Raw genomic sequence first — 24,343 nt, forward strand, 5'->3', positions numbered from 1 at the left:
TATCGTTTTTTGTAAAGGTTGCTTCAATTGTTCATTATTAAAACAAAAACTGTCTATTCTTAAAATATATGTCAGTACCTTCTTTGAACAATGTATTGTTGATAGCACGCTACACGTGCTAAGGGCCTATTAAGGGTGTAAATAGAACAATGAATCACGTCAGATATGTTTAAATATGGTTAAATGCATTATTGCGCTTAATATATTTTTGGAAAGTGCACCAATAACAAGTACCTACACAGTCAAGAAAATCAAAACATCATGCTGCTTCGCAAATCGTTTTGCCTGACTGATATTGACAGTAAGTGAAAAACACGTTGTCAGGACATTTCTTATTCATTAATCTTGCATGAACCACTTCAAGGGAAGAAACTGATGATTAAAACATTTTTTGAGCTTTGTTATTTCTCTAAGGAACTAGAAAATTATGCAATTCAATTATGTTTACATTAGGATCGTACTATGTGAGCATTAATTTGTCAGTTGTTTTTGTTTCAAAGGAAATATTTGAATTTCACAAGCATTAGTTATAAACCATCCAAGTCAATAACATGCTAAACATTGTTTATAAACATAAAATATCACCATATAAACACGCTTCAAAACGTACGATCTCTTTTTCGAACTAAGATTCAAGTAGCAATATCAAACAATTATTGATTAGTGAGCAAATGGATATTCAATTATATATGATCAATGTCAGAGAGTCCTATTTACCGAGCAACCAGTGTTGTCCAGAAAATGACTTTACTGCAGGAATGAAATGTATTTATTTTCACCGGTTAAAAATAAAACATGTATCCCCACTAGTATCCTAATCGCATGAAATGTCTGCGAGACAGTTAAGGGGAGTTGTGGATTTTGTTCCATACACATACCGCCGATATATAGGCATGTGATAGCTAAAGGTGAAAAATCAATACATACATATGTATAACAAACTTCATTTTAGACTGATAAACCTTTAACTACTTACAAAATAATGCATTTATGGAACAAATTAATTACTATTGTAACCGTGTATTTAATAGCAGAAAACGCGAAAATATTGAATGATTGGTGAATGCTAACAGATTTACTGTGGTCTACTATAGTCTCATAAGGTAGAAATACCGTGTTTTATGATATTTCTTTCAAATTAAAGTCGGTATTCTTCTTTAGAACCATTGTATTTTTACATTTCTTCACCTTTTTTGCGATATTAAAACAAGATTATTATTATGGTTAATCTTAATTGGAAGTTAGAGTGCATCTGAATTCCTATTCCTGTAATCTGACCATTGCGGTTTGCCCGAGACTTATAACCTTATGAGTTCTTATCGTTAGTACTCTGCGCGTGAATATAGCTATTTTCAACCACAGTACTTTCCCTAAACAAAGAAAAATAACCACTCAGACTGACCAGCGACCAGTAATAATGAAAAGGTAAAGCCATAAACCATTATCATTACAAATTAATGTATTGATGTCGGAATATTTCAAAGCACAGTCCTAATTTTCCGTAAAATGATATTTTGTTTACATTTTCCACTCACGGTCGCTCGAAATCGTGAACACTTAAAGATTACTATTGATAATTTCTCGCTCCGAAAAAAATTACTGACGGCCCTCCAAAAAACCCAAGATATTATCTCGGATAATTTCGAGCTCTATACGAGTTAGTTTAAACGCTGTTTTATGGACACAGAATAACATTTCTAATCCATGGTTTATGGGTTTGTGGCAGCACTTATAATGTGGCAGACTATTTCACTTGTTTACCTAAAACGTACCTGGTTCTGATCACGGCGCCTCAATGGACACCTGTTTAGACGTTCGCTTCACACAACCTTTGTTACTTAATCTAGTAACGATTTTGCAGCCGTCTTTTCCTCAGGGAACGAAGCTTAGAAATATATGGATTGATACTGTTTGCAAAGATGCAAACCAAACGCTACCTTATAATGACAACCATATCACATACACTCCGCAACATTCTTTACGCTACATCTTAAACCCAAATATCTTCATTATTTGTATCTTCATTAGACCATACCAATAATAAATAGATAGCAAACCTTCATAATGTACACAAAAATATCTTATCATACCAAGATAATGTATGTCAAATGCACGTCGATAATCAGCAAAAGGTTATATTTGGGTAACAGAGTATACTTATACTTTAATATATTCACGCTCAATATTGACCGTATTCACTTCTCTGTTTTGAAACTACAAGACACTTCGTTTTGTATTCAATAGAGTTTTCATTTTTCTTTAGAACAAATAACTTGATGATTTTTAGATTTTTTTTATATACAATGTGTCATATATATTTTTCAAAACAGTCTTAACCATTGATTTATCTTAATTTATATTTTATGACAAAAGGAAACTGCAATTTACTCTAGTATTCTTGTGAAAATATGTCGCATTGTCCAATTTCATATAACAAATGAAGGTAATTGGTCGGCCAAAGATAGTATTAAACAGAGTAACCTATTTTTGAGTGCTAACTAGACTGAATTTTATGCAGTAGACAATTGCGTCAGAGAAGGTAATATATTTGAGTGAGCTGACAGTAAAAACGACGTCTTTAACGAATTACAGCTTAAAGTCTGGAGAAGATAAGTGTGAGCTAGCGTGTTTCTTTTAATATGAATCAATGGTTGTTTTAAATTATTTGAAAACGAAAACGGTATGTCATGATTCTCATAAGGATTCAGTCACATTGATGTAAAGCACCATTAAAATTTCATTTAATCCATTTACTTTAAGTCGGAAGTTAATTTAGGGAACGCATCATGCACCACATCCGGACACTTTGCATTTTATTTAACGTACCTTTTATGACAAACAAGTGAAACAGACCAAAAACATGATGCAAGCGTCACTTTAATAGCTGTGGTTATATCGCTTGCTTTTTTTTTCAAAAATAATAATTAGCACATTTCATTGGTTTAACGAAAGCACACACTAAAACATTGAATTGTTATTGTGCTTTTTATAAACTGTTTTATTTTCTAAATGGTATCAATTTATAAAAAAAACCTCACATTAAACATGAATATTTAAAGGACAAATATTTGTCATAAAACTAGTCAGGTTGGCTTAATTTTATTTACACATGCATTGACTGTCTAGAAGGAGGTATGTTTTTAATTCGCTGTAAATTCCCTTGTTTACCTTGGAAAGGCAGAGGCACATTATCAAGTTCCACGCATCCAGCTAATTTAATACCTAATTGTTTTACATTATGCGTCATTTATCTGGTAGATTGTAATCCTATGAAACCACAAGAACCATGAGACATCAAAGTATATCGTGGGAAACTTCATTTATAAAGATTGTCATGTAATAGCACATATCTAATAGTATAATACTTAGCGGATAAAACAATTCAGAACTCGGACGATTGTATTGTAATACATACAACGTGTATGATTGTGTGTTCAAATACAGTCACGGCGTATACGTTCCTTCACTTTAAGCAAGACAATCAGTTTAAAAAAAATAAGGATACTGCTTGTAATAAGAATCGAAACATGACTTTGTGTATCATTAACCACATGCCATTTTAAACATCAATCCAGGAAAATGGCATTTCATTTTCACAAATAACAATGATTGCAGCATACTCTGACCTTAACAGAGGGAAATTAATGGGCATCCGAAAAAGCAGCAAATCACTTGGTAACAATTCTCGATGACCTGCATAGCAATTTTCCACACCAAGACGAAGAAGACGAATGATCGGCGTTTGCAATGTAATCTTTTTGAAATATGCATACAAAAATCGTCTGGATCTCATAATATTACCCAAGGGAATCATTAGGGGGAAAATGCGAACGTAAGGAAAAAATCAAGTACACAGGCGTTTAGAAGGGCAAATGAGTCATGCCATTATGTTCTACTCCACAATGAATATTACGTATTGAAATCAGAAAACCTGAAAAATCATGTTTGCCTATGGCCTAGATTTCAAGTAAGTGTTTGGACAAAAGTACAGTATATCGTGAGAAACTTCATTTATAAAGATTGTATTGTAATTACATACATTTAATAGTAAAATACATTCAATTTTGAATAATTAAAGATACTGCTTGTAATAAGAATCAAAACCTAGGTTTTAATTAAATGTTGGAAAAGTTAAGATGGCATTACTTCATAATAATTCTAACTGCTTACTATCATTGCCTTATGTAGCATATATGACAAGTTTGTTATAGTATATTATGTAATCAATATAGTTTGCAAGGCTTATATTGAAATGAATGTACCTTTACGCATTTGTGATAAACAGTAACATATGTATTCCCTGTTTTAAAGACGGCTGACTCACAAAAAAGCATTAATTTTTAGAGTTTTAGATTTTTACATGGCCTTCAAACCTCGAAGCTGAATGTGATAGAAACACAACTGTGGTTGAAAACTAAGGTGTATCTACCAAATTTACAAAAGAAAAATATAGTATTATGTAGCTTTAAAAATGGCGGAGTCTGGCCGTTGCGTTATTAAGAGCCAGAAGTGTCTTACAACGCCTCGAGACGTATTTGACATTTAGAATAAAGAATGAAGATGAAACGGGAGCCAATCAATTGACATATCTACTTCCGCTTCCGCGACAATTTATTAAAATAACATGGACCGAGGTTTCCAGTCAACTTACATGGTTTATCACCAAAATAACGAGTAAAACATATGTATTCTGATTAATCTTTCGAAGTATTCCAATGACGCTTTTAATTTGAAAGTTAACAAAAGGAAATTGAAAAATTCACCATGTTCAACCATGTCAAACACTGAAAGTTTGAACCACAGAGGATAAATCCTGTGTTCCTGAACCGCCTTAAGGCTGAATCTGTTAATAATTTAGTGTACCAATATATTATGCAGGGGCGATTCTAGAACTTCAATTGGGGCTCGGTGTGTTACCCCTATGAACCCCGACCACAAATAGGCAATAGCTTTGCCTCTGCCTAATCCAGATGTGATGTTGAAACAGTAGTGACACGCAAAAGGATTGCAATGCCAAGCAAAACGATTGCAATGTCAAGCTTATACGATGGTAGTGCGCACGAATTTAGTGGCAGTCTTGTGACTGACAAAAGAGATGTCGAGCTTTGTTCACAACTAAAGTGGCTTAAAAAACTCGGATTTTATCGATGGAGTACGATCAAAGTTTGTATCTAAAGAAAGGCCGTCTCTAACCTTCGGCTTGACAAAAGAGTAACCTTCCTTATATTTAAATTAGCCATGGAATAGATGATTTGCTAAGAAGAAGTTCTCAATTTGAACCAAATTTTAAATCAAAATTAGTTTAAATAATACCTGCACAAAATGTAAAATCTTCTAGCAGAAACTATATATGTATGCATCTATTTGAAAACAAACATTAAGCAAAAAAGTTATATTGTGAAATTTAAAAAGTAGCGCATCATTCTAAAGATGACAGAACTTCATCATGGATTAATGCTGGTCATGGACAAAGGCATTTATTCTCTAGAAATTGGTGATTATTACTTCAAACATCTGAACATGACCAGTATGCCATGCATTTACTATGATATGATATTGCAGGTCAATAGTAGAGTGCAACAAAGCATTCCATTAAAAATATTGACTTAAAACACCCAAATGTAAAGCAATATTATGGACAGCTGGTTGTTCCAATTTCCTTGTATCTCCAATGTTTATAGCCTGTCAAGGTTGTCGCATGTATTACAATTGAATAACACTGCAATAGTTGTTTGGTAAATCAATTCATTTCAACCAGCTGCTCCAACATACAAGCACGGTCGTAAAAATTTAAGATCGTCTTAATTTCATTATCGCTACCTTATTTTGTGCCACTGACTGTCTGTCATTGACGGTTTCTGAAAGTTGTGTTGCCATGGTCTCTATTTTACATGGAATATTTTCGTCAAAGGGAGGTAACACGTTAATATTCATAGCAAGGATTAGCCTGACTTCGTATAAAACAATTAGCATCGCTATTCAAACCGACTTCCTAGATTTTGTAGGTTAATTCTTATATCAATATATTTGAGATATCAGAAACCCAGAAATATGTAAACCTTTACCCGAAATTAAAGCAATGAATTGTGGTAAATGGTGCAATGCATTGTGGTACTCGCTGTGCATTTGCATTTACAACAGGGGGAGAAAACAAAGTGTATACTTATTTCTAGGGCATTAATTCATCTAACAACCATAAAATGTGAAGAACAGAAGCCGGATTCCGTGGTAACGGTAGACCTTAGAAACGAAATTTACACTTCGTATATTAAACGTGAAAACGTTAATGAGAGACAAGTGATTAAATTAAGAAATAGAAATCACGGTTCAGTTCACCTTTAATGATAGAAAAATAGTAATAGTGAACATCCTTGTAATAAACCTTTTCATGCAGTACGAAGGTATGGATGCCTTCTATCCAATTGCAATTTAGTCCCCTTTGAGTCAAGGTCAAGGTAACTGTTATTAGTAATAGAAAAACGGTTTAAACTGATTATCTTAGTGAAACAACTATGTATATAAGAAGAATTTATGGATATTTTGATGGCATTGCGTTTCTGTGCTCAGGGGTCGAGGTCAAGGTCACTGTTACATAAACAATATAAACGGTTCACTTACTCTAACTAAACATAGTAACTTTCAAAACAAGTTTTCTACTGAGACATATTTTACTATCAATCATAAAAATCCTGTTTTCGTCTCTTCCTCTTGTTACCAAATATACGAAAGAATTCAGTTTCCGTATTTATGATAAGGCCGAAGCAAAACTATTGATGGACACTTTGTGTTCATTACAAAGTTTAAAAGTCTTGAATAGACAGAAATACAGAAATTTAAAAATACATTCAAAATTGCATGTTTTCTTGTATTTCATATTTTCATTGAATTAAAGTAAACAATTTGCACATCTGACGAGAGGTATCAACTATACTGTCAGTTGTGTATTTATCAAGCCACAATAGTAATGGAAACAATTATGTTTATGATTCCTCTTCGCTATTTAAGTTGTCTTGTGTGCGGTTTATATAGATTCTTTTCTTGTTGATTAATTTTGTCTTAGTTGCTGAAGTGCGAATAAGCGAGCCCATTAGCGTACGTTGAACTCACGTTTAACATGATGAAATCAATTAATGACTATAATAGAAGTTGGTGGTTGGTTTCGATACCAAAGCGGTTATTATCAGCTAAATGAATTTTAGGTTGTAAAAACTCTGGTTCGAATAAGCATTAACCTCAACATTAAACAGGTCTTTAATTTGAATCGTTTGTAACTGGGTTTCTCCCTGTAGTTTTTTGTATGTATTTGTGTTGTTAAACCAACGATACAAAAAGATATCGAGGCATCGAACGCTTCAAATTCAGGAGAGAGTTTTCACAATTTTAGAATATCGAACAGGAAACAGTCGTTGTGTCGTCTGCAATTGAAGTAAATACTAACGACGAGTGAATTTTGATAATTTTCAGAGGCTTTTTTCGGAATTAAATATTTCACACACTGTCAAACCTGTTTCCAAAGAGCCATTAATTTTCATAATTTGAGAGAATGACGTTAATTTTCCGCGGAAATTCTAGGAATTTGATTTTGTTAGTTAAACGTAAATGAACCTCTCCCAAAAAACACATATTATGTTGACATAACATTATGCTTGCGGACCTTCTTTAAATTTATAATATTATTTTTTACCTTACCTGGTTAAAAATGAAATACCAAAACATGTATGTCGTTTACACTGACATGGCAACGATCTCTGATGGTATTCTTTGTCAAATTAGGAAAAAAGGACCAGATTTAAAGATGACGTCAAACTTCTAGTTTTACCTTTATGGACTGTTAACCACTTTTTTAGTAATACTCAGTAAAAGACTTATCTCCAGCAAACAATGGAGTCCCTAAAGTTTTTCCTGAAATTTGTAGAAAACATGGCATACGGAAACAGAACTGGGATTCAGAACATAGTTCATTGAATGTATGATAAAAGACACAGGTGAAAACAGATCAGCATCACATCGTTCGATAAACTGAATATCACCCAGTAATGGTCTATAACCTTCAATTTATGGGGAAGGACGCAAATGGCAAATGACACGACCACTGTTATCGATAGGCGAATCACTTTTCGTCTTTCTCTCCTTACACTATGCAATTTGAAAACTGAGCGTCGCCGCAAACCTTATTGCCTCTTCTGATACGTTGTTCCTTTTAATTTGCTGTCACTAATTCGTCAAAGAAATTTCAATTCCATCGTTTCTTCAGGACCATCCCATGATGAACTTTATTTATTATAAACTTCTAGTTTTGGAGACGATTGACGACAATACGAGCGACTGTTTTGATAAGACAAATCGATCTATGTTTGCGGTGAAAGCACCCATGCTACTTTGTAATAAAAAAGTATTAACCTAAGTACTAAAGGCAAAAAGTACCAAACAATTACATTCACCAAACTGAGCCACTTTAGATAAAAGGTGCTTCTGGATGATGCGTAGCAGAATTCACTGTCTCCGAAAGAAATGATGTCGAACAATATAATGTAGGGAATGTTATTTACCAGGGCTATCGACCACATGGCAACTTGGACAATGCCTAATCGTTGATTAGTCAAGGAGTGCTTAGACCGAAGTGGATGCATTATCACACTGTATCTCTCCAATGCGATCCCTTTAAGAATGATGATACTGTACGATGTAATAATAGATCATGAATAGACCTGAAGTAACAAAACATGGTTCCAATGAATAAATTGATCTTGTGCTGTTGATGGTGTTGCTGGGCTAAGAAAAGTCTCGTTTTTAATTTTGTCACAAATAATTCTAAAGCATATTTCATTTTTGTAACGTGCAGACAAATAACACCACTTATTTTTCATTCCCGACCTGCCGAACTTTACGGCGAGATAGAACTCGCCAGGCATCGCATTTCTTGTTTGTGATTTTATTTTTTTGTGTTCTATGTCATTGGCGTTTACCTGTTGCCATCAAAAGAGGTTTACATTTAAACTTTTGGCTACTGAGCGTTTTGTGTAGTTTTTACATAAATATGCGTCGAGAAAGAAGTGGCCTACATATGTTAATGGGTTTCTGTGGCCTCTTTGCAATTATGTTTTGTACAAACATTACAAAGCGACGAGTCTTGATAGTTTCTGTCGGCTTGCAAACATCAATGCAAAAGTTATGTGCCCTTTTGATGATTATTTTAATTTGAAAATATTGAAATATCAGTACAATTCTTATTTGTATCGACTTTATCCAAAACACCATAATAACATGATTTGATGGTCTGAATACATTCCATTCATAAATAAAGGCAATTATGGAGTGCACTGGCAAGAAGAGCATTAAAAAAGACGCAATAAATTCCAAGGCGCCCAACTAAGTTTCGATTATTTTTCACGCGAATATATTGCTCAATATTTATTTGCCATCTAAAGGTAATGCGACCTGTCACGTCCACATGGCGTGTGAAATTACATTTTTTTGCGTTTCTCACGATTTCGAATAAAAATGTAGCAGGATATTTAGAGAATATCGAGAACTAGTTCACCTTCAGCTTGAATGTCCCTTAGTACTTACTCTGCCGTGAACCCAGTTGGGTTGCAGAAATGTGGACAGGTTCGGCAACACACAGAATATTCCTACCGAGATGTCGTCAATCGCGAGGTTGGCGAGAAATACATTCGTCATGCTGCGTAAGCGAGTGCTTCTTGCGTTGGCAAAGAAAACCACCGCTGCGTTCCCTGAAAGGAGGTTACATGTTGCATTAACAAAATTTTAGATTTGTAACATCACAGGATAACGGCACATTAATATCGATATAAAACGCATGTCTGCATCGTTTGAAATAGTTACTCCTTTTGAAATACTTCCAAATATTGACGGTATGTCCTTTCATTATCTTTGTATGCTGTTTGGGAAATGTCATAGGTGTCCCCAATCATTCGTCGGTTAAAATCTGTCGCGGGATTCTGGTATAGATTGTGGTACACACTTGTAACTCATGTAAATAAACTAATTGGCGTACAGCAAAGCAAGTAGATTATATTAACCGTGGTTTTATTATGTAAAGCTTTTTTTAAGATATATTTTTATTAGTCTTAATACTGGTTTATGTACATCCACACTGTTAACGTAAATAAATGTTTGGCATAATTCAATGAAAAGGTATAAGAGAAAAGGGCAAAACAAAGCTCAGATACTTAGGCAAATATGAAACGAGCTATTCTGTTAAACAACTGATATTGCCAAGACATAGGTCAGCGTAAAGTAGGTTTAGATATGGATTAGATTTTATTCGAGCTGAAACTGAGCGATATATAAATCTTGCATTAAACGATCGTATTTGCACTTTTTGCGATATTGGTTAGATATTCAGGTATTGTTATATCGTACACTAGACAATAGTATAAGATTGCAATTGTTAAAAAGGCGAAAATCATCAATCCATTATTTCAAAAGAAGTTGGACTAAGTTAAGCTGTCTTATATGTATACTTATGAAGGTATGTATTTCAATCGTTCTTGTGGTACTCGTGACAAATTACTTTAAGTGCTCATACGGTGAAATATATAACGATTTTATACAACAAACAATAACTTTCTATAAAAAATACCATTTTTCCGACTTAAATCGAAAGTGGTCTAGAAAAAAATAAAAATTGTCTGGTTTCTTAATTTAAAGAAAAACGACTTTTACAGAACTCTAGAGGGAAAATACCAAGAACTGTAATGGTTCCCATCTGGTTCAAAGACTACATAGGTCCCTAGCTTATCTTTAAACTTTAATTCAGTTCATTTTAACAACTTTTAAACTCACTTATTGGAAACTTGTTTCGAAAGAAATATGTTTACCGTGAATTATGTATAATTACAATTTTGTTGTCTACATATCCATACTGTCTAGACGTTAGCGCATTCTTGTAATCTACAAAATAACAACACGATCCAATGAAACCTGGGAAATTCAATACTAATTGATTGCAATACACTTGGCCATATTTTCACGTTGCTGCTGCAACAGCAACAACTATTTTCACAACGTTGATGATAATGATAATCATAAAGGCGATAATTATATAGACGATGACAGCTGTATTTCACAAAATGTTTCATACAATACCAACTTGCAAGCCATTGTTCATGATTTAAATTTATGGAATACATCACAAGAGAGCGTCATGAATTTAATATATTTTTTATCTAATTGAGTTGAAACTGGCCTGCATATAGTCTTGAAGAATGATCAATATAAGTCAGCTCAGGTCAAAAACTACGTCACCAGATTAAATCTTAGGAAAATTATCCCCATCATTCAATTATATGTATACAGTTTTAATGAACGTTTGCAAGATGTATTGTCTGCATGTTTTCTTGAACAATAATCCGTATGAGTCACCTCATGTCATAAACGAGGTCACTTAGTCATATCTTAGGTAAAAAATTACGGTCATGATTTATTTTCAATCATTATGAACCTTTGTCAGATTTATTGTCTGCTTGTTGTTTTGAACAATTATGAATTATCACCACATGTCGGAAAATGCGTCACTAGATCAAAACGACTGACCCGTCATCAACTCGAATAAAAATATCCACTTGTAAAAAAATCGTCAACGTGTTATTTTCGAGTGACCACAGGTCAAATACTAGGCTTCTAGGTGATATTTTAGGTAAGAAAGTCCCATTATAAATTCAACAGTTGTTAACCAATTGTTTTGGATTTTGGTCAGAATAATTGCTTGCACATTTTTCGAGAAACCATGAATATGAATCACCTCAGGTTGAAAACTCCGTCACTATATCAAATCTAAGGAAAACAGTCCCCGTCATCAAATCAAGATGTTGTACAATTATAATTAAGCTTGGTTATTGTCGTAAAATAAAGAGAATACTGGTTTAGTAACGTGAATGGAGAAAAATAATCTGGCAAGGCGGAATATATTATCAGGTAACCGAAAGCCGAAATTCTGAAAACAATTTCAAGTTCTTATATTATTTTTTGCGGAAGTTACTTTAAGAGAATCACTATTTTCCACAACTTAACAAGCCTACCAACTACACCAACCCTTAACTTTGTCGATCTTGTCACTGATGTAAACGGTTGAACATCGGCAGAGAAGTAACTGCTTGATAATCACTCTCATATATTTTTCTTTATTTTCGACCTGGTTCTTAAGTAATCACGCTAAAAGACCTATGCAATATTGAAAGAGCTCTATCGATGAACATTTGCTGATAGGTTAAGGTTATCATTGATTCATATCCTGTTATTCATACATAAGTTTGATTTATATGATATTATTAACTTTTGTTGTGATAATTTATAATCATTAGTTCCCAAATATTAGACAAAACAGTTTCAATGAATTTAATAGAATATTGAGCTGGCCGCTGCAAGTTTATCTTTCCTCCTCTGCACGAAAATTACAGAACAAAATGCAGTGTAAGGTACTCGCTTATTTCATTTTTTTACTAAACAAATAATTTTACTGGCAATGCATCAGAAAATGCTTATTTTGTCATGGTTTTACACTATGCTTTATAAATTGTTGAAAAGTCTTTGTTATTGTTTTTAGAAGGGTGCAAATCCAAGCCGGTAAAGCCAAGAAAAAAAACAACTACGTCGATGCCGTTGGTACAAGTTTACGCTATCAATATAATTAATGTGCAAGTAATATTGCGGAACAACTGTGAATTTACAGAACACTAGTGAATTTAAAATTATTCTATGAATACTAATCCGAAAGAAATGTGAAAAACGTTTTTCTTTTTATATGTTATTGCTTTTATATCATTGAAACTTATATACAGTGGAGAATGCGGACGTCATCTGGAATAATTGTACACAGAATGTACAAATATACAAAATTCAAAATGAATGCGAACGCAATGTTACTGGTTTTATTCGCCTTGTTTCTTTGCGACTGCTTCACATTAAATCTTGCTTGAAGAGTTTAGGTACAGGGCGAGAAAACTTTTCTATTCTTCATCAAAATGAAAAATGGTTTCTCCTGACTATCTTTCAAGTTTTGATCCTCAGACAGTAGGTCAAGCAACAACAAATTACATAGTTAACTCATCTAGTATTTCTAGCATTCGTACACACAGGTCACTATTTATGAATTCATTCGTTTCTTCAATAATCTCAGCAAGGAATAGTCTCCCAGTTGAAGTACTATTCACTGAAACTGTTTCTGGATTTCAAGCTTTATTCATAAAGGATAATCGAAAAACCAAAGTATCTGTTTTATTATGGATTACCTGTCAATTAATATGTTTAATTATCGATTGCAGGTCATTCACTCTCGTTTACGAAACGACTGCAGTTCTATAAACAATCACATTTTTGTTAGAAATATTGTTTCCTCATCCTTCTGATTTGTGTAATTCAGAAGACAACGCATCATTATCTTCTCATCTGTTAGCTTTAACTGCTCAAAGGAGACTTATGCTCAACTATGTGGAAACTTTGACTGACGTAACGCTTTGAAATTTAACACACGGTGATACTGCTCTTACAGAAGAGAGCAATAAGACATTGTTTGATAAAGTTTACCCCTTGATTCAAATGTCATAAAGATTTGATAGACAGTGATCAGCTATATTCAAATACCTTTTACTACCCCACCCTAAATTGTTCTCTTTCTGTAAACATGTTATAAACAGCACTATCCATCGTTTTTCAGGGCTCATTTGAAGATTTGGCACTGGATGTATTCCATTTAACCCAATCACCCTACCCTCTTTCGTCCTCTTTATTCCTTTTAAACTTTCTCATTATATTATCGAACAGAATCAACGACATTGAATTAGTTATATGAATGTAAACAATTATAACTTTAACATTGTTAATAACAAAACAATAATCATCTTTTCACTTTTGTATTGCCAGCGTATGTCGTCTGTAAATAATTTTTCTTAAAATACAAAAATCTTATTAAAATTAATGATGGAAATATTATTATGTTAAAAAAAGCATAAACAAATTGTTCAGTACACTTAATTGACAAAACTTTAATGAACGATGTCAATTTCATTGTATCATCTAATTTGCAAGCTGTACAAATACCCGTTACTTTTGCTAAGGTTTGCAGAAGAAGCTTATTTATCTTTCGTTCATCTTTCGTTCAGATCATTTTCTCTATATTCTGTTTTATTAAATATAATGTTATGAGTCTGCATAACATATCGCTGGTGTTCAAGTTCACGTTACTGACGTGTTGTACAATAATGTTCGTCTTTGTGTATGCCCCAATACCTCGAACATTCTTAAAGGCAGTCTAACCGGCCACAATTCCTCGAATAATATGAACGATAATCGTAATGTTTTATATAAAATTATATATTCATCAACAATGATAACATAATAATTATATTTAAATTGAGACATTTATATTTCTCATTCTCAGACTGATACTGTCATCTATGGGATTTTTTCTGAAAAGTAGCAAAATGGGATAATAACTAAAATAACCAATTTTATCCTGTCACTCGCATACAAATCGATATACAAACAAGTTGCAGTGTATATTTTGCTTTATAAGATTAGATGACCACGATATGTATTAACAGTCAGTTACTCAGTTGACCTCAAAGACGAACTGCACTTTATTTTATGTGCATACCCGAAATATAATCAATAATGGACATGACAAACTCTTCATGTTAAAGTTTTGTTTCCACAATATCTAATTAATAACTAATTTCAGTAATTTAAAAGACGTTCGAAGAAAAAGAAAGTTTATTTCAATCTAATCATAATATATAAATGTTTGTAAAACAGTTGTTGCTTATCACGATGAATTGTTTGCTGAAATGTTCAGTCACGTTTAGATTATTCGAAAGCGAAATAAGTTACTTCCGCACACCCGATAAATCCCTCCGCCTTGCCAGAAAAACTTTCTCAATCCACGGCACTATCCTCGTGTTTTCTATATATTACGAAATTGAGCCTACTTTAATCGAAAATGCTTTCGAACGAATGGAAGGAGGGAAATCTACAATCGGATTTAATTAATATAAGATGACATTGGCAGATCTCAAGTGATAAACAATGCAAAGAGCCATAAAAATCCTATCTGCTTCAAACACTACATAGGTCCTTTGCGTAAAGATGAAGTTTTGTAGTATGTAGCTAAATTCTCGAGAATGTTGTGTTTTTAATGTAACATTCACAAGTCAGAGCATGGCATTCATGCTAAAATACACGCCTTTTGCATGTAGCCTTTGTAGACAACGACTTACATCGATTAAATTTCATCTTATATACCTCAAGATTATTGTCTATGTAAAGCTATTATTTCTTGAAAGATTTTATTATTCAAGAGTTTATGTAACAAATTAAATAGATAATTAATCGGGCGTCTATAATTACTAAACTCCGTCTATCATAATTATTGCATTTGCATATTATTTGAACCACAGTCTATGCATCTGGGGTACTTGGTTTAACAAAATAATACCATATACCAAAATTAAGATTAATTATTTAATTCTTATATAAATTTTGCTGTCAAACCGAGGGGAATATTTATTTATAGATAATGAAATATCACAGAATGCAACATATTTTAATATATATTCCATCGTACTCCAAGAAGTCTTACTAAGGCAAAATATAAAAGATGTCCTGTGGTTTGTGATACAGAACAGATATGTCTTTCTGAATATGAATTTATTTTTATGAGACAGTTTTTTTGTCAAATCCATGCTAGTTTTCGAGTAACAACAGTGATTATATAGAACCACAATATGAACTGTGACAAAGATTAGAAGGAAAATAACCCGCGCGAAAACCCGCCTGCGCCTCGTCGATCACGACAAATGCTTCCGTCCTACGTGTAAGCCGTCCCTTTATTATACAAGAACATATTTTGTCCATGACATTGCTGAGGAAAATGTCCCTAAAATTAGATGGATCGTTTCTCGAGCCTGACTTAAATATAGGCATAAATATGTTTTCGCACAGTATGATTGCAACATACTGTGACATTAACAGAGAGGAATTAATGGGTATCCGAGAAAGGAGCAACTTGATGACCTGCATAGAAAATTTCCAGACGTACAATGCAGACGAATTATTGGCATTTGTAATGTAACCTTTTTTGGAACATTTAAGTGAAAATATGAAATATGCATACAAAAATAGTCTGGATCTCATAAGATTACCCAAGGGAATCATTAACGGAAAATGCGACCGAAAGCAAAACGCCGTTTTTTCATTAGAAAAACTTGTGCACAAGCTTTAAGAAGGGCAAAATGAATCATAATATTTTCTACAATGAATATTACATATTGAATTCAGAAACTCTAAGGACAATCATGTTTGCTTTATGTCCTATATAGGTTGGGATATAAAACATACAACGGGTATGATGGTGTGTACATATACATTCGTATACTTAATTGCACTTGGGAAAGACATTCAATTTAAAAGAACTTAAGATATTGCTTGTAATAAGAATCAAAACCTAGATTTCAATTAAAAGTTGGACCAGTTTCAATGACATTACTTCATAATGCATATTGCTTAATATCAGTGCCTTATGTAGCGTAGATGACAATTATATTTTGCTGATATTCTGTAATCAATATTTTTGCAAGGGCTATATTCAATTTTGTGATAAAATGTAACATAGGTACTACTGGTTTATAAAATGGCGGTGTTTGGCCGTTGCGTAATTATGAGCCAGGAGTGTTTCATAACGCCCTGAGACGTAGTTTACTGGTAATGATAGAATGAATGGTTAAAAGTGAATATCTTTGAAATAAATCTTAATATCCAAGACGAGTTTTAGAAAATATTCTATGCGATTCCGATCTGGTCCCCTTTGGGACAATGTCAGGGTCGCAGTTACGTGTATACTGATTATCTAAGTTTGGTTGACATATTGTGAAACAACTATGTATATGAGAAGACTTTATTGAGACATTTCATGGGAAAACCTTTGCTTCCTCATGGGTCGAGGTCAAGGTCACTGTAAAATAAAAAGTTAAAACGGTTCACCTACTTTAACTTAACATTGCGACTGTTCGAAACATGTTTTTCTACAAGTCATATTTTACTATCAATCATAAATCACCTGGTTGTTTCTCCTGGTGTTGTTTCTTGTTACCAGTTATACGAATTAAGAAAGTTTCCGTATTTATGACAAGGCCAAAGTAAAACCATAGATTGACACTTTGTGTTCATTACAAAGTTTCAAAATCTTGAATCGACAGCAATTGAAAATTTAGAAATACATTTAAAATTACTGTCTAATGTCTTTGGTGTTTTCATGTTTTTTTCTATAAGAAACACTCATCAAATTTCAATGTGTGTATCGATAAAATTATACAATTCCATAAACAACGATATTTATTCCGAGCCATCTTTCTTTTGGTAAGATTCCAAATAGTTGAAGAGGTGGCTATGCCATTTATGACTAAACACATTCAATGGTTAAAATAGGCAAAACCCTTCAAACTGCCATCACTTCAAAGAAAAACTGCATCGACTGTGCGTTTCTCGAAATGTTTTTTCTCTTAGATGAAAATTTTCGGCCTTTCACCCGGACAGAGTGTGTCGGCCATGTAACGCCCCGTAATTCTTTCGAAGTATACATGTTTATTTTCAGTTTAATTGGAAATATTGAATGGCACTGTGATTTGTTGAGTTTGTACACTGTAAAACTTGGTAGTAAAGGGTGTTGGCAGTCATGCATTTATCATTTAATGACTGTTAGCAGTGATGCGCGTATAATGTTTTTGCTGTTTGCAGTCATATTCTTACCATTTCTGGGCTTGCAGTGATGCGCTAACCAAATTTTTGGTCGTTGGCAGAGATGCACTTACAGTTTATGAGCCGTTAATTGTGATATATTAACCATCTATTAGGCGTTGGCTGTGATATATTAACCATTTATGAACCGTTGGCAGTGATGCACTGATCATATATGAGCCGCTGGCAGTAATGGCCTTATTATTTATGAGCCATTTGCAATGATGCACTAATCATTTATGAGCCGCTGGCAATGATGCAATTATCGTTTTTGGACAATTGGCAGTGATGCAATTATCATTAAAAGCCGTTGACAGTCATGTGGTGACCATTTGTGAGCCAATAGCAGTGATGCAATTCTCATATACATGTCGTGGGCATTGATGCACTTATCATTCTTTGTCCGTTGACAGTGATGTACTTATCATTTATTGGCCATTGGCAGTGGAGCACTTATCTATTTTGAGCCGTTGGCAGTAATGCGCATTCCTTTTGACAGTTATTCTCTTACCTTTCCTTCGGCTTTTGCAGGGAAGCGTGTCAAATTTCTGGGATATTGGATGTGTTACACTTACTATTTCTAGTATGTTGGGAATGATGCGTTTACAGTTAATGGGCGGAAATATGTGATGCACTTACCATTTATTGGTCGTTGGCTTATCTTTGATAAACTATTGAAAGTGGTGCACTTATCATATATTGGTTATTGGCAGTGATGCATTATATGAGCTATTGTCATTGATACACTTATCATTTTTTTACCGTCAGCAATTAAGCACTTACCCCTTTTGGTATGTTGGCAGTGATATTCTGTCCATTTCTGGCGCGTTCTCAATGATGCACATATCGTGTATTAGCCGTTTGGAATGATGCACTTTTCATTTATTGGCCTTTGGTATTAATGCACTTAGCATTTTTCATGAGTTGGCAGTGATACTCTTATCATTTATTGTATGTAAGCAGTGATATTCGCACCATTTTTGGTGCGTTTGCAGTGTAACACCTACAAGTTTGGTGCGTTGGCAGAGTAACTCTCATATATGAACTGTTTGGATTGATGCACTTATCTTTATTGGGCCAGATTATCACCATAAATGTTTATTTAATATCACAAGACATATTCATTCATATTCTGGTTCCATTTTTTCCTCAATGTGTATAAACGTACTCAAGACACACTGTTTAATATAAACATAATGTTTATGTACCCTCCTTATCATTTACGATCACTACCAAATATTTTACCTCGACGCATAAAAATATGTATAAAAACTGTTAAAGAAGATTGGAACACGAACCCATTACATATAGAAGTTTTAAGTAGTTCGATGAGCAACACTTTCAAAACGAATTGATGTCATCAGTAATTGGTACAATTGGCCGTCCAAATGATGCTTTAACAGTATTTCATTCTATGTTTCATCAAGTCTTTACCAATCATGCTGATATAAATAAAACAAAGCAAACCGTGATAATCAGCCAAAAGGTTTTACCAAATTTGTTTAAAGAAATCATTTTACGAAAGAGGTAAATGACATAGATATTGTAGTCACAATGATAATAAAATTATAATAAAAGGAAAACTGCCTATAATATAAAATACATTTATAATCAAATAATACATGATAACAAAGATTCTAGTTTTCTTGAAAAATTACGTTTGAAACAAACTAATACCATAGCATAACCAACTTGACTGCAAATAGAAAATCGAGAAATGAATGGAGAACTTGATATAATATGAAATTAACAAATAAAAAAGACATTATAGAAAATCATCCTTACGTCTGGAATCAATTTCGTGAGATGAAACTTCTACGCCAAACATAAAAGATGTTTCAACATACAAATTTGCCATTAATGTCGTATTAATAATGTTAGGGTGCACAAGCCGTTGAAAAGAAAGAAAGATGCAAAATCTCAATAAAAAAAAAAACATAAATAGGTACAATAATAGTAAACTGTGATTCAAACATAGTTTTAAGTCAAGCATTTTTCTACTTGCTCTTTATACACAAGTAATCGTTTAGCTTATATTTTCAATAACATTTTTGTAAAGGCCTCTAAAAAACATAGTTTAAAATAACGAGAGAAGCTTACACGTCTAGCCTCCGGGTAGACGTTTTTATATTGCGATAAAAGGTATTTAAACTTGTTAACCAGGTCAAAATATCTGCCAACACCACCAAAAGTCTTTCACAAACCGCAATATAGTTCCATATCTAGTATTTCCCACACTTAAATTTCCGCAAAAAACAACTTATGTTGGACCCCTAGCTTTTCCGATTTTACAACACAAAATCATTTTCCAAATCACCTTAAACAATGATGTTTTGAAAGTTCTAATTAATAGAAAAAAAATCAGTATTTTATTCTCTACACGTTAATTGATTTCGGCACTAAAGAGGGTGTAGAAGTAAACGTTTTGCACTGCTGATGGAGGTATTAAATATAGTGTCATTTGTGTAGATCACAAGCCCCAATGGAAACAATTGTTTTATGATTCCTTATCGCAATTTATGTTGTCTTATGTGTGGTCTCATATTCATTCAAGTATTCTAGATTGTTGTCCTGTAGAATAATTAAATCTTAATTGTTGAAGTACGAATAAGCGAGCGCATGAGCAACCGTTTAACCAACTTTCATTTTGATGGAATCAATTAATTACTAGATTGGAATTTCGTGGTTGTTTTCGATACACAACTATGGCGGTCAACGATACAAAACTATATCGAGACATAGAACGTTCCCAAATCAGGATTATAACGAGAGAGTTTACACATTTATAAAATACCGCAAAGGAAACAGTCGCTGTGTCGTCTGCAATTAAAGTTGATATTAACGACGAGTTATTGTTGATTTCAGAAGCTATTTTCAGAATTAAATATTTATCACACTGACAAACCGGTTTCCAAAGTGTCATTAATTTTCATAATTTGAGAGACTGACGTAAACGTTCCGAGGAAATTCTAGGAATTTGATTAGTAAAACGTAGATGAATCTCTATCAAGAAAAAACCATATATTATATTGACATAATATAATGCTTGCGGACCTTTTTTAAATTGATGATAACACTTTTTACCTTACCTGGTTATAAATTGAAATTAGCGTACTATTGCGCTGTGTTCTAATACCAGTACATGTCTGTCGTATTGACATTGCCATGGCAACGATCTCTGACGGTAGGTTTTGCCGAATAAGGAAAACAAGATCAGATTTTAAAGGTGACGTCTCACTTCTAGTTTTACCTTTTTTTAAATTACTTTTGAAAGTAAACTTCTTTTTAAAAAAGTAATACTATATTAAAAGCGTATTTTGTAGAACCTAAACACATATTTCGAAACACAACAAATAATCTTCGAGAAAAGATAAAGGGAGAAACCAGAATCGTATTTTATAACAAAATAGATTTCAAAGAAAGTATAAAGAGAATAAATCGCTTGTTTCTAAAGTATCATCTTGCATACTATAGTGGGGAATATAAAGCATAGATTCATGTTGCTGATATTCATACTTTACAAAAACTTTATTTTTTGTATATTAGAATGCAAAAATCAGCAAGTACAAATTAGTGCCAGGAATTTCTTAAGGATGAGGAATAAAACCAATCAAGGACTCTTGTACCTGTTATATCTGAAGGAAATTAACATGTCTGAAGTATAGAAAACATGACATTGGTTAAATGAATAAAATTAAAATGTCAAACTATATTGGCCAACATTGGTAAACACGTTTATTGTCAATGTCAAATACATTTATTGCTTATAAAAATGTTATTATTATGTTTAGACTGTGTTACATGTCTACATGCATGTAGAAGGATGACGCAAAATCCTTTCAGTCTTAAAATCAACAAACCGCTATTGATGAGTTTACCGTTCTTTTTTTACTTAAGACGGTTTTAAAATTGAGTTGAATTTAAAAATACATAGATCGTATGCAATTACATATATAATTACTTTCAGTGATATAATTTATATTGGATTTTACATATGTAAGTCATAATGAAGTTATTAAGACATATTCGTTACATAAAGATGTACGAAGGTAAATGTTAAAAACTATCAAATAACACTCATACGATAAATATACTCCTTCTTTAAATAACAACATTTACAAAGTGCATTTAGGGTTGTTGTTTTTTAAACGGGTCTAAGACAAACTCCACCGGGACTCCCTGTCTCCTCCTTCCCCGCCCACAACATTATGTTGCAAAGATCGTTCATGCCTTCAAACTACGATATTAGTTGGTTAGAAACAAAATATTGTCAAATGTAATCAAGTGAAATATAAAGGGTAAATGACCTTCGAAAATGGCTTGAAAAATGTTAAAATGATATATTCCAGCTAAAACACATGACACATATGTCCTCAATTGATTGCTAACACGAGTATTCACATATCAAATATGGAGACTGATAAGCAACAAATTGAAGAATATTTACTGAATGAAAAAACTTATCTCCAGCAAACAATGGAGTCCCTAAAGCTTTTCCTAAAATTTGTAGAAAACATTGCATACAGAAATGGATTCAAAACAGAATTATGGAAATGTATGATAAAAGACACAGGTGAAAAACCAACATCACATCGTTCGATAAACTGAATATCATCCAGTAATGGTCTATAACCTTCAAATTATGGAGAAGAACGCAAATGGCAAATGACACGACCACTGCTATTAATAGTCGAATCACTTTTCGTCTTTCTCTTGTTACTCTATGCGATTTGAAAACTGAGCGTCGCCGCAAAGCTTGTTGTCTCTTCTGATACGTTGTTCCTTTTAATTTGCTGTCACCAATTCGTCCAAGAAATTTCAATTCCATCGTTTCTTCAGGACCATCCGATGATGACCTGAAGGATTGTTTATGATCAACTTCTAGTTTTGGAGACGACTGACGACAATACGAGCGACTGTTACGATTAGACAAATCGTTCGATGTATGCGGCGACAGAACCCTTGCTACTTTGTAATAAAGAAAACCAATTAGTACTAAAGGCAAAAAGTACCAAACAATTACATTCACCAAACTGAGCCACTTTAGATAATAGGTGCTTCTGGGTGATGCGTAGCAGAATTCACTGTCTCTGAAAGAAATGGTGTCGTACAATGTAATGTAGGGTATGTTGTACAAGAGGTCTATCGACCACATGACACATTGGACGATGGCTAATCGTTGATTGGTCAAGGAGTGATTACCCCGAAGTGGATGCATTATCACAATGTATATCTCCATTGCGATCACTGTGAGAATAATGATACTCGCGATATAGCTGACATTCCAGATGTAATAATCTTGCACATCACCTGAAAGAGCACAAAATGGTTTCCTATAAATAGAGGTATATTGTGGTGTTGATGGTGTTTGCTGGGCTAAGAAAGGTCTCTTTTTTAATTCTGTAACAAATAATTCTAAAGCATATTTCATTTTTGTTACGTGCCGTTAAATAACACCACTTAAATTTTGTTATTCCCGACGTGCCGAATTATACGGCGAGATAATACTTGCAAGGTATCGCCGCCTTGGTCTATGTTTACGAGTTTCTTTGACCTCTGCAATTACGTTTTATACAAACATTACAAAGAGACGAGTCAAGTCTTAATAGTTGCTTTTGATGAGTATATCTTTTAAGCAAATCTTGAAATATCAGTATAATTCTTATTTGAATCGATCATCCAAAAGGCCCTTAAAACATTATTTTATGGTCTGAATACATTCCGTCTATAAATATAGGCAAATATAGTTTACACTGGCAAGAAAAGTAGTTCAAAAAGGCGCAAAAAATGTCAAGGCGCCCAACAAATTTTGCATTATTTTTCACGCAAATTGTATTGCTAAAGATTTATTTGCTATGAAAAGGTAATGCGACCTGTCATGTCCACATGGCGAGTGAAATTACATTTGTGGCGTTTATCAATATTTCGAATAAAAAAGTAGCAGGATATTAAGAGAATATCGAGAACCTGTTTATCTTCACCTGAATGGGCCTTTAGTACTTACCCTGCCGAGAACCCAGTCGGGTTGCAGAAATGTGGACAGGTTTGGCAACACACAGAATATTCCTACCGAGATGTCGGCAATCGCTATGTTGGCGAGAAATACATTCGTCATGCTGCGTAAGCGAGTGCTTCTTGCGATGGCAAAGAGAACCGCTGCGTTCCCTGAAAGGAGAAGTTACATGTTGCATTTACTTATATTTGTAACGTCACAGGTTCACGACACAAAAATATCGCTACAAAACGCATATCTGCATAGTTTGAAATAGTTACTCCTTTTATTTGACACTAACATTGACGGGATGTCCTTTCACATATCATTATACTTGTAAGCTGTTTTGAAAATTGCATAGGTACCCTCGATTATTCGTCGTTGGAAATCGGTCGCTGGATTCTGGTCTAGAAAGTGTAACACGCCTGTATCTCGTGTAAATAAACAAATAGCACAATTGGCAAAACGCAATGGAAGTAGAACATATAAATCATGATTAATTATGTAAAGAAATGAGAATGTTTTCAGCTTTGATTTAAATATATATTATAATCTTAATAATGATGTACATAAATCCACTGTTAACGTATATAAGTGATT

At 33.4% G+C, this 24,343-nt stretch overlaps 1 protein-coding gene across 1 annotated transcript; it reads right to left on the reverse strand.

Annotated features, from left to right (window-relative positions):
- Positions 1 to 7,890: 7,890 nt before the first annotated feature.
- LOC128215478 (trissin receptor-like) lies at positions 7,891 to 24,072 on the reverse strand. Its single transcript, XM_052922160.1, has 6 exons — positions 24,045 to 24,072; positions 23,756 to 23,916; positions 23,470 to 23,476; positions 22,954 to 23,061; positions 9,571 to 9,734; positions 7,891 to 7,902 (listed from the first exon to the last, which is right to left on the reverse strand). Exons 1-6 carry the CDS (start codon positions 24,070 to 24,072, stop codon positions 7,891 to 7,893), a joined length of 480 nt encoding a protein of 159 aa, XP_052778120.1.
- Between the last annotated feature and the right edge of the window lie 271 nt (positions 24,073 to 24,343).

The sequence above is a fragment of the Mya arenaria genome, chromosome 13, assembly GCF_026914265.1.
Source record: "Mya arenaria isolate MELC-2E11 chromosome 13, ASM2691426v1".
In the NCBI taxonomy this organism is placed as follows: domain Eukaryota; kingdom Metazoa; phylum Mollusca; class Bivalvia; order Myida; family Myidae; genus Mya; species Mya arenaria.